This window comes from Spodoptera frugiperda, chromosome 5 (genome assembly GCF_023101765.2).
Source record: "Spodoptera frugiperda isolate SF20-4 chromosome 5, AGI-APGP_CSIRO_Sfru_2.0, whole genome shotgun sequence".
Taxonomy (NCBI): domain Eukaryota; kingdom Metazoa; phylum Arthropoda; class Insecta; order Lepidoptera; family Noctuidae; genus Spodoptera; species Spodoptera frugiperda.
Genome location: NC_064216.1, coordinates 12,089,655 through 12,100,957, shown reverse-complemented (window position 1 = coordinate 12,100,957; position 11,303 = coordinate 12,089,655). Strand labels below are relative to the sequence as shown.

At 35.4% G+C, this 11,303-nt stretch overlaps 1 protein-coding gene across 1 annotated transcript; it reads left to right on the top strand.

Moving 5' to 3' along the window:
- The first annotated feature begins 4,016 nt into the window (after window positions 1-4,016).
- LOC118272162 (organic cation transporter protein) lies at window positions 4,017-10,059 on the top strand. Its single transcript, XM_050693835.1, has 7 exons — window positions 4,017-4,482; window positions 5,184-5,382; window positions 7,325-7,425; window positions 7,933-8,084; window positions 8,315-8,941; window positions 9,177-9,358; window positions 9,797-10,059. Exons 1-7 carry the CDS (start codon window positions 4,316-4,318, stop codon window positions 10,001-10,003), a joined length of 1,635 nt encoding a protein of 544 aa, XP_050549792.1. The 5' UTR covers window positions 4,017-4,315; the 3' UTR covers window positions 10,004-10,059.
- Window positions 10,060-11,303: the final 1,244 nt, after the last annotated feature.

The following is an 11,303-nucleotide window of genomic DNA, read 5'->3' as shown; positions in this document are numbered from 1 at the left end:
TGTAAAGCAATTATTAACATTAGACTTTTTATACATTTTTATTTAATTTTAGTTACATAATCATCACTACATAGTATAAAACAAAGTCGCTTTCTATGTCCCTATGTCCCTTTGTATGCTTAAATCTTTAAAAATACGCAACGGATTTTGATGCATTTTTTTTAATAGATAGTGTGATAGGACGGTTGATAATTTGATATGTATAATACATGCATAATATATCACCATTACACCCATGCGAAGCTGGGGCAGGTCGCTAGTTAACATATATAACTAAATAAATTAAAACATAATTAAACAAAATGATAAGCTAGTCTGTATGGAAATACAATCGCCAATACCTTACCTTGATATATTTAAAAGATTTACAACTTTATGGTGAACTAATAAGGATGAAAATCAATAAATGGACTGACTGGGGTAGCTGGATATGTTTTTCCGTATTTACGTATTGATAAGGTGTACATTGCTATCAAATTAGCGCATAATAAGCTCCGGAGCAGTGCTAACGATATCCTTAATAACAAAATACGCACTAACCATTATTTACTCTACCAGCTTACTGAGTGGTTGAACGTCAGTACAAAACAAATATAAGTTTAAACAAATACAATATTCAATAAAAATACACGATCCAAGCAGCAAATATTACCATGAAATTCAGTGAGTATTTACTTTATACCATATCCTCTGTGCAAACATAATCTGGTAGGTATTACTTACCTACTATACCTAAATAGAACTTGTATGGTCGATTTTAAGATTAGTCCTTATTTAAATTTGGTTATACAATAACGTAATAATGCAATATGAGATCCATTCTCGTTTTGTTTCCTAAAGTGTCTTCAAAAGAAATATTTTTTTATTATATTGGTCATGATTTGTATTTTTTACCGTCGTCAAAAAACAGGAGATTCTCATGTGTAGGCTATATGTATGTGTGTTTGTACGCGATTATCTTTTGGCGGAACCGATATTGATGCGGTATTCAGCATAGTATTTTTAGGAAATGGACTTCTTCTATTTCATAGAGCGTATTTAATGCAGAACAATTTCCAAATCTTCAAAATTATAAACCTTTAACATATTGTTCACAGTACTTCTCCTGCTGTTAATCTCGATGGCATCTGCTCTGCCGTACCAGGGGCTGTCAGCAGCAGACCTGGTCACCTGCCCCATGTGCCACGGGATCCTGGACCCTGTCTGCGCATCGAATGGACGCACCTACTGGAACCTGGAATGTGCCAAGTGCTTCAATTCAGAACTTATTGTAGCTTCAAAAGGCTTTTGTCCAAATCTCGCTGTTGAATTTGAAGGTTGAATAAAATGTTTTTTATCGTTTTTTAATTTGTAGTTAATTCCTTTGGTGTGGTGAGGTAGTGATACCTATGTATGTAATATTGTGAATGTGTATTGTGTATATAAATGTCGTCCAAAGACAGATGTCAGACAATTTTAAACCAAAAAACACGTGAGTTTGAAAATTACTTTGATTTGCTAACACACGTAATTTTAAGTCCTTTGACCCTAGTTATTATGGTGTTATGGTCCTTAGGTCCTATGGTCCTGTGGTTCTGTGATCTTTTGGTCCTATGGTCCTATTGCTCACATTTTGGTTAAAGGTGCGAGAATATGCCACGAATTATTAATATTGTAATAATTACTTAGGTACAGGAGGAAATTGTATCATTATATGCCTAATCTCCTCTGGGAAAAACCAGAAAACCAGCCTAATGACATATTAAGCGTTTTATTATCAGTTAATCTATTAATAAATTAAGGAAGGTTTTTGTAAGAAATGTCTGTATACATAACTATAAATGAAGCCTATACAAATATAATTCTTAACTAAATAAGCAAATGTGGTGTGTTATCTCGGTTTTGTTACATTTGTCTGTATAATAATGGCATAATACGTAATGCCACGTTTATTAATAAAACTATAATAAACAGAGTATTAAATAATCACGAGGTAGACCCGCTTCTCTCACTTCTGGAATCAGGTAACTAGGGATTTGAGGCTTTACAGATGGGGCCCAGTAGGGCTGATGCCTGATCCAGAGCTGCGGACTACCTAGCGGGTTTACCGGGGCTCTGGTTCGAAAAGCAGGAGAAGGAACGGGGTGGTTTTTAGTCAGTAAGAGTCTGACACTCCGTCTCGCCTCGCCCAAGGCGAGAGAAGTCATTGGATGATTTTCCGCCCTCAAAAAAAAGGGATTTGAGGGTTTGGGGAGTGGGGAGTTTGGAGTGGTGCTTGGGCCCCCAGTAACCTCACTCGCACGACTAAACACAACGTATGTGTTGTTTGAATCCGATCGGATCGAGCCGGCCCATGTGTAGCAGCATGGATCCGGTCGCTCCTTCGTGTTCATCTCCCTCATGTGTCAAAAATGTGGGTCTTAGTATGTACCTACTCCGAAGCTGTGGACTACCTAGCGGGTTTACCGGGGCTCAGGCCAAAAACAGGAGAAGGAACGGGATGGTTGGTCAGTAACAGTCTGACATTCCCTCACCCAAGGTTGGAGAAGTCATTAGATGATTTGCCCACCTCAAAAAAAAGAAAGTGTGTACCCAGCGAAAGACAATGTAGGTACCATGTTATTTAATACAAAGTTAATATTTTAATCAATTGTCATCAGCTAACAATATAATTATATAACAAACACGAATTCAGTTTTATCTTGATTACGTTTTATGACGTTTATACATACTATTGTATATATACTATATATACAATAGTTTATACTACGTATATATACTATATATACAATAGTATGTATAAATATACTACTACAGACTTTTGCGGTTGTGTCTGTGTGAAAAGTTTATCTATTAAGTGACGGCCAATAGAAAACTGTTGAAGGCAAATCCTCCGCTAACGTTGGTCACCGGTGACCCCCGTGGCGTTTAAAGTGTTAAAACGCAATATGTACTTGTTAGTTACATAGTACCCTACCTATAAGTGGCCATCGCTGACCAAAAGCCTCTTCTCGCATGGAGAAGGTTTGAGTATCAGTTACTACGCTTGCTCAGCCCAGGTTTCCTCACGGTGTTTTTCTTCACCGTTAGTCAGTGGTGTCCAAATAATCTTAGAAAGTACATACGGAAAAAATCGCATTGGTACTTTGCCGTTGGTAGGTTTCGAAAAGTCAAGCGTCCTCAGTTTCAGGCATAACAGAAACAGTTTTATAGATTTATCTACGTTTTTTTAATTAATTAAAATGCATTTATTTCAGACATCAGGGGTCCAAATTGTGTTAGTATTATAATAGCTTATATTATCTAGTGTTAGTAGAAAAGAACAAAAAAAAAGACAAAAAATACAGACATTATTATCAAGTGTTCGTTCTTTAGGTCAAGGGGCCCAGCTCTTTTTTTTTTATATAATGGGTCGACGTTAACTACTACTTAACCTAGCATGACTCGTGTCATTAAGAACTAAATTGCTGAATTATAGCGGCGCAGTGATCACGTGAAATTAAACCGGAGAGCGAGACTATACTTCAGATTCTCAGGCTTAGCGGGTTACCAGCACAAAGTAGGAGTAGGAACGGGGTGGTTTGCAGTCAGTAATCGCTGTACTCAGAGTCAATCTTTAGCAATTGCTTTGGGGACAAAATCGTTACAAAGAAATTGTTTAGGTAATCATTAAATGAGTGCGACAGTGAAATAAAAATGGGGATGCTGGGATACCTTAAGGCCATATTTATATTTATTTATTTTTAAGAAGGAAAGTTAATAAATACCTAATACGAATTGGTTACAATAACAACATTATTATTTAACAACGCTTTCAAGTTATGTATCAATAATTTCGTCCATTTTAAAAAGGATAAATCCCTTTTTTCTTTAAAAATAGTCCCAAAATTGATGAGGGACCATCAATATTTACATTTCGGCCTCCGAAAAGACTAAGAGCCAAGTTGTCCCATTTAATTGAGACACACACAGACAAATTGATCTCAATTGAATTGTTACGAAACTGTAGCTAAATTCCATATGAAGATAATTAGTTACTGTAAGTACGTCGCGGGCGTGCGTCTTGTTTCATAGAGACAAATTGACTATGTATCAACCACGATAGTGTTTTAAAAAAAATTCAATCGCTCATTTTTTAATTTAATTTGTATTCGTTTTTAAAAATGCCTTCATTGCGATGATAGGCAACAACATTGAAGCGTGTTCTTTATTTGAAAATAATCCTGTTCATAAATAAAAAAAAATATATACTTTCAATTTTGACAATTCAAATTTTGATTTAAGAAGACTTAATTTATTTTTAAAAGTTTAGTTTTAAGTGATTATTTTTTTTAAAATGGCGAACAAAAAGTGCGAGGACAATAAGGTGTGTGAAGTTTCAAAAGTATTTGAAAATTTTGGTCGATATCAAATAATTCAATACTCGTTGATTTGTTTCCCTGCCATGTTCGTCACTATGATCAACATTAATTACATATTTGCTGCCGGAGATATCAATTATAGGTGAGTGAATTTAAGGTTCAATTTTGAATATCGTTTTCTGGTTAAACAAAGGAGTTGTAACCAGATTTAATTGGGTCCCATTTAGGATATATCTGGTTAAGAATCAAAGCTCAAGACCAATAAAGCGAATGGTTAGCCAACAGCTAAAACCTAATGGAATCCATTGCCCTGTTCTCCGGAGTTGCGGACTACATAGCGGGTTACCGGGGCTCCGGCTCGAAAAGCAGCAGTAGGAATGGGGTGGTTTTAAGTCAATAAGAATCTGACACTCCCTCTCGTTTGGCCCAAGGCGGTAGAAGTAAGTAATTGGATGATTTTCCCTCCTACAAAAAAATGTTCTGAGTCTGACTACCCACAGATTGTTTCAATTCATAAGACAACAACGCGATGCTAATTTCCTGACCTAAAAGTTTCTTATTCATTCTATGTTCTATCTATCTATCGTCACGCCTTTTATCCCTGAAGCAGTAGGCAGAGGTACACATTATGGCACGTAATGCCGCTATACGATTTACTTTTCACCATTTATAAGTCCCATGTAATAAGGGGCGAGCCTACTGACATATACTGGGCACAATTCCAGAGTCCGTGTCACTACTGATGTTCTATGTAAGTTATCTATTATTGTCTTCTTTAGTTTATCTATAGTACAACTTCTTACGAGAAACCTTAGCACTCTTCTTATATTTGCCTTCAACCAGATGTCGAGTAAACGGGTGCGAAGACCAGGGCTCAAGTTTCCACCCAGCTTGGTGGCCGAACCAGACCATAGACCGGTGTTCCTCGCCAGTCCTGCTGGAAGACCATACTCAACCGTTCTGCACCAATCAGAGCTTCAGCGAGGAGCTGAAGACCTGCACCGAATGGGTTTATGAGTCCAACGATACTATTATTGCTGAGGTACATATTTTTTATTTATACATCTTTCTCTCTTAGTTACATTGTTTATTTACCTGTAGTATATTTACCTATTTTCGCTACTTTCTAGTTTTATATAATGCATGTTTTGAAACTCTGTTATTGGCTTCCGAACCTCATACTCTATACTATGTATATCATGTACTTAGAATAATAAGCTGCTGAGTTTCCTACCAATAAATAAATAAATAGGTACATGTTCCCAAAGGTTAAAAACTGGTCCTTAAAACTAATGACCGAAATAATTAATTATCAATAGCAATCTTTGTATTGAGATCGACTTTTTTAACTTAAACCAAAAATCATTAGGACTCTTAGTACAAGTTTGCTCTACGTTTAAAGTTCTTAATTGCTCAGCTCGAATAAACCAGCCAATCATAACGCCGAACTCGCTCTCGTTTCGATTACTTTTAACGTAAAACAAACTTTATACTATCGTTTTTGACGAATGCAAGCATTCGTGTCCGTGACCGTGACCATAATAATAACACCATAGGTGGTCAAAAATGATTTGGATATTTATGTTACTGTTGTAAATAAATAACAACTACTGAACCAATCTGAATCAAATTTAAAATAGGACCTAAGATGAGAAAATCCGCGTCGAAGACAAAAAGAATCGAGCAAATCGGTCAATAAACCTCGGCGTAATCGGTGAACATACATACATACATACATAGAAAAAGAAACCATACCGGCCGAATTAAGAACCTCCTCCTTTTTAGGAAGTCGGTTAAAAAATAGAAAAAATACCTAAATTATTTAAAAAGCGCTTCCATACCATAAACATTACACGTAGAAGTAGAACAAACTGATAGTGGTGAAAGTTAATATTTATTTATTATGTATAAGATAGCGAATAAAGAGAATGTTTATACTAGTTTACAGTATTATCAACTCGTTACCATACTAATTCACTTGGAATTTCCACTGCAAAACATTGCACCTAACCTTAATCATTTGGAAAATTGATTACGATCCTAATGCAGTTTAAAGTAGTTTTAACTTGACGTCTTTATTTAAATTTCTTTCGTTTTTAGTTCTTTCGTTTTTTTAGAACCAACGTGCCTATCATACTTTTTGTCCCAAATTAGGAATTTCTCCTATATCGTGGGTGCATAGAACTTCACATTACAAACATACATACACATTACAAACATAGAATTTTACATGACACTCGATCAAACATGAAATGACCCACAATATTACACCCAGACCCGAAACAACCAACAATTTGTGGATCACCCAAAGAGTAGCTTCGTGCGAGAATCGGACCAGCTACACATTGCAGGGCAGCCAGTTGTCCAGCCGTCGCACCAACCGTGCAGTTCTGATTGCCCATTTGTTACACAATTATTGTTATAGTTACACCACGCATAATCATGTTTATGATAATGGACTATATACAATTAACTGCGTAATTAATAATTAGTTTAACACGCTCATATTGTTCCACATGCCTGCAGGTATACATATACATAGGTAGTAGTTAGTACCTAAGTCATTCTTGATGTCTTATCTTATATAACTACTTCACAGGGACAAGCCCATGTGCATAAAATATAATATAAAGCACTCTACTACTCTTCGCCAGCTATTTTAAAAGTCCTAAGTATTGCCATAAATTCCAGGGTTACTGCTGAGAATATTGAAAATACACACTTCAAAATTTACCGATTTTTCCTACCTAAACTTAGTCTGGACTTTCTGCCAATTTCAATAACCGATCTTAATACAAAACCTCTAGATAGATCTTCATTTTTGATAAAAACAATATAAAACTAATGTCAACAATCAATCTTTATCTAAAGATTTTGCATTGAAATTGGTAGTTAGTGATCGTGTCTTAAACCGTATAGTTCGTATTCGCTCTTGACTCGATTGAAGGAACCAACTAATAAACCTATGTTCTCCTGTCTTCCAGCTAAATCTGGCCTGTCAACCATGGAAGATAAACCTGATTGGAACCATCCACAGCACTGGAATGCTGGTTTCCATGATAATCTCGGGGTGGATGTCAGATAGGTAGGTATCAACTAACTTATACTACAGCAAGATAATTGAATTATTTACCTATATACCTATTATTATTAGAACTTATGACGGGATATTTACCATGTTTATTCACTTCGATGTAACAGTGCCGAAATATCGGAAACTCATCAAAATTAATAAACATGGTAAATATCCCGTCATAAGTTCTAATAATAGTGTTAGTGACCATGTCAGTTTAAAAACTTATATAATAACTATTTCCCAAAAAAACACTTCTAACCATTTTATCTAATCCATTGACTTCTTTTTCAACAGTTTAAAATAATTTTAAGTTATAAAAACCTCCACAGAATTAATTTGAAGTTTATTGCTGATAATTACTAATGTTACTACACTAAACTTCAGTGAAAATATTTTAAAGTTGACGAATTTTTTTAAGTTGATTTTGGATTATCGCCACATATGTATTTCCAACCACTACTACTCCTGTAATCCAGGATTACTTTCTCATAAATCTTCATGTATATCGTCTTCCAGGTTCGGCCGTATGCCAACGTTCATATTCTGCGTATGCGGAGGCTGCATCGGCCTCATCAAGACATTCGTGACTTCCTACTACGTGTACGTGGTCATCGAGTTCTTGGAGGCAGCCGTCACAGGAGGCTCCTACGCTGCTGCTATGGTCATATGTAAGCATATCTACTTTTGTATATAGCGTGCCATTAGACTTTGATTATTTAAAGAAAATACAAACAAACATTGAACACATTATCATGATCTGAAATGAATGTTGACTAGGCAATACAGCAATTAATTTGAGGAACGATATTTTTTTCCATCCAAATGCCAACCAACCAAACAAACGTCTAATATATCCATGCTAATATTTATTTCCTATAATAGTTTTCTTAACTTTCAGTGGTCGAGATAGCCAGCGCGAGACACAGGCTGCTATCAGGAGTAATTTTCGCGTATGCTATCTACCTCGGCGAGTGCTTATTCGCCGTCATTGCCATGTTCGTGCCATACTGGAAGACTCTACTCCGCATCATCAACGGACCTCTCATCTTCTTCATATCCTACATCTTCATCATCCATGAAAGCCCAAGGTGGCAGATTGTTAACGGGAAAATAGACAAAGCAAAGGAATCAATCAGAAGAATTGCAAAAATGAACAAAATAAATATTGACTATGAAGAACTTGATGCTATAACTGATGTGGATCTAAAAAACAAGTTCGATATCGCTGAAAACCAAGTGAAGGAGGGTTATGGTGAAATATTCAAGTCCAAAGTGATTCTGAAGAGGTTGTTAGTGGTGGGGATGTGTAGGTTCACATCTAGTTTCGTGTACTACGGGTTGATGATCAACTCCGTATGGTTACCGGGCGACAAGTATGTGAACTTCTTGCTGTCGACTGTAATGTCGTTTCCAGGGGAGATCATTAGTTTGTATCTGATGAACAAGTACGGGAGGAAGATACCGTTGATGGCGGGATACTTTATCAGTGGAACAGTTTGTGTCATCTCTGCCTTAGTGCCTGATAGTGAGTACGATTTTAGTATAGATTATTAGACGTTAAAATATAGAATAGAGTTTACCCTCGTCATTTATTAAAAAATCTCATATACATACAAGTACTAATTGATTTAATTCTTAAAGTTAGTCTTTGATTATAGACAAAAACTATAAGTCCTGATTTAAAATTACGAAAACAAAACGTTGCCGGTGATGAAAATGGACTCAAAATTAATCTCTAATATGAACTCTTAATGTTCCAGGCTACCTATGGGCGAAGATCACGTTGTTCCTGTTGGGTAAGGTGATCATCTCCGCGTGTTTCACTGGAGCCATCACCTACACCATGGAGCTGTTCCCCACCAGTGTGAGGGGTACTCTGCTCGGTCTGGGCTCCTTCGCGTCCAGACTCGGTGGAATGCTCGCACCTTTGTCTCCGATATTGGTAAAATTTTCTTTTGACCTAAAATAGCTTGCTTATACTTAAATTATTTCAAGATAGAGTAACATTAACCCTTTATAAGGCATAGCATGAAAGTAAAACATTTTGTGGTTTATTAAAATATGCGTTTTGTAATATTCACTGAAGTTTTCGTTGAAGTAAACATGGTGGTAAAAATATAATCGATAAATCTATTTTTCTGTGTGTTGTCAATGTTTATTCTCATCACGAAATACTGAAAACAGTATTTGAATAGAATAATCACGTATAGTAATGGTTGTTTGCGAAAATTTTCTCTCATGTGTAATGTGATTTGAATAAAGGTATTATGTGTCTTGTCAACTTATTTTTTATTAACGTTGATATTTATTCTGACGTGCTTTAATGATATGATAACTTTGTATGTCCTTACAAATTAATAACTATTCTCTTTTATTTCAGAACACAATATCGACGGCGTTACCATTCACGTTTTTCGGTTGTTCAGCGATCATAACCTCGATGTCTCTCTTCCTCACTCCTGAGACGAAGAATACTCCTCTCCATGACACCATCAAACAAGTCGAGGAGAGCGATAGAAGAAGAAAAGAAGATAAAAAAGAGAAAGCAGTAGCTCAATCTATGGACACTATTAGTAGTCATATTTAAGTAGACTTTATAATTAATGTTAATTTTTTAAGTAAAAACGTATTAATAGATTTGTATTTTTTGTTTTTTTTTTCATACATTGTGCTATTAAAGTAGAATTCTACTTACCACTTAGAACGATTTTCTTTAGCTAAATCAAAATCTGGTCACACAAGCGTGCGGGTTATAATTGCCAACTGTTTTTTCAATTAAAATTATTTATCATCATACCAAATGTCTCGTAATCTTCTACAGTGGCTACAAATGCTGGACTTTAGAGAAATTTAAATCATAAAATTGATGATTAATTACGAAAACGGTACCAATTTATTGTATGAATTCTCAAAAACGATTCATGTTATAATTATATTTTATACAAAACTTTCTGTACAGTAATCCAAATTTTAAAAAACCTTTACTGATTAAAACAATGGCTTCAACACTTCTATAGAAAAATTATATTATACCTTATGCGCTGTAACAAGGTGCGGCTGACAGATGCCAGTATGATGTTGACGTCTCTCTTTAGGGATGGACATTAGAAAAATCTTTTTTGATCGCTATCGATACTCGCAGCATACATTTAATTCTCTTTATTTTTTAAAAAAATGTGTGTGTTATTTAGTTGTGCAGTCTAACTACGTGTATATACTTGTCAAAATAAATATTTTATGACCGAGCCCTGAGGTGTTTCAGAGTTTCAGTTTTACAGAACCGTGAAGAAAACAAGTATTAGTTTGTATATGTTAGATTAAGTACCACCACGCATTATCAATGGCGCCGGAAATGTCTAGAAAAATGCCTACTATATATTTCTGCTCAGATAATGTCACTGTGGTTTGGGCAGAGAGAGCCGCGTCTACAGTAGATTTACCCACATAATTAAAGGTTTTTTAAGAATGATAATTGAACGACGCACGATTTTCGTTTTTTATTCTAAAAAAACATCGACTACCTATCCATCGTAGCCGTACATCCCATCACTAAACACGACTATGGCTTTACGTTATACGCATAACACTTTACTTTATTTTTCATTTCATTAGATTTTAATTAAATACTAGAACATTCCGGTTGGTTTTAATTTAATTAACTACGCTTCCGAATGATTTAACATAATACGAATGTGATACAGCTAAAATATTAAGGCGTAATTTTTAAATCGCAGCAACTTTCAAGAGTGATACGAAACGTTACTGAATCTGTCAGCCGCACCTTGTTATAGCGCATAAGGTATAGCTACAAAAATAAAGCAATATTCCTTCTAATAAAACTTCGTTGACTTAAAAGAAAAAAGTCATGGTTACGCCATCTATTGATG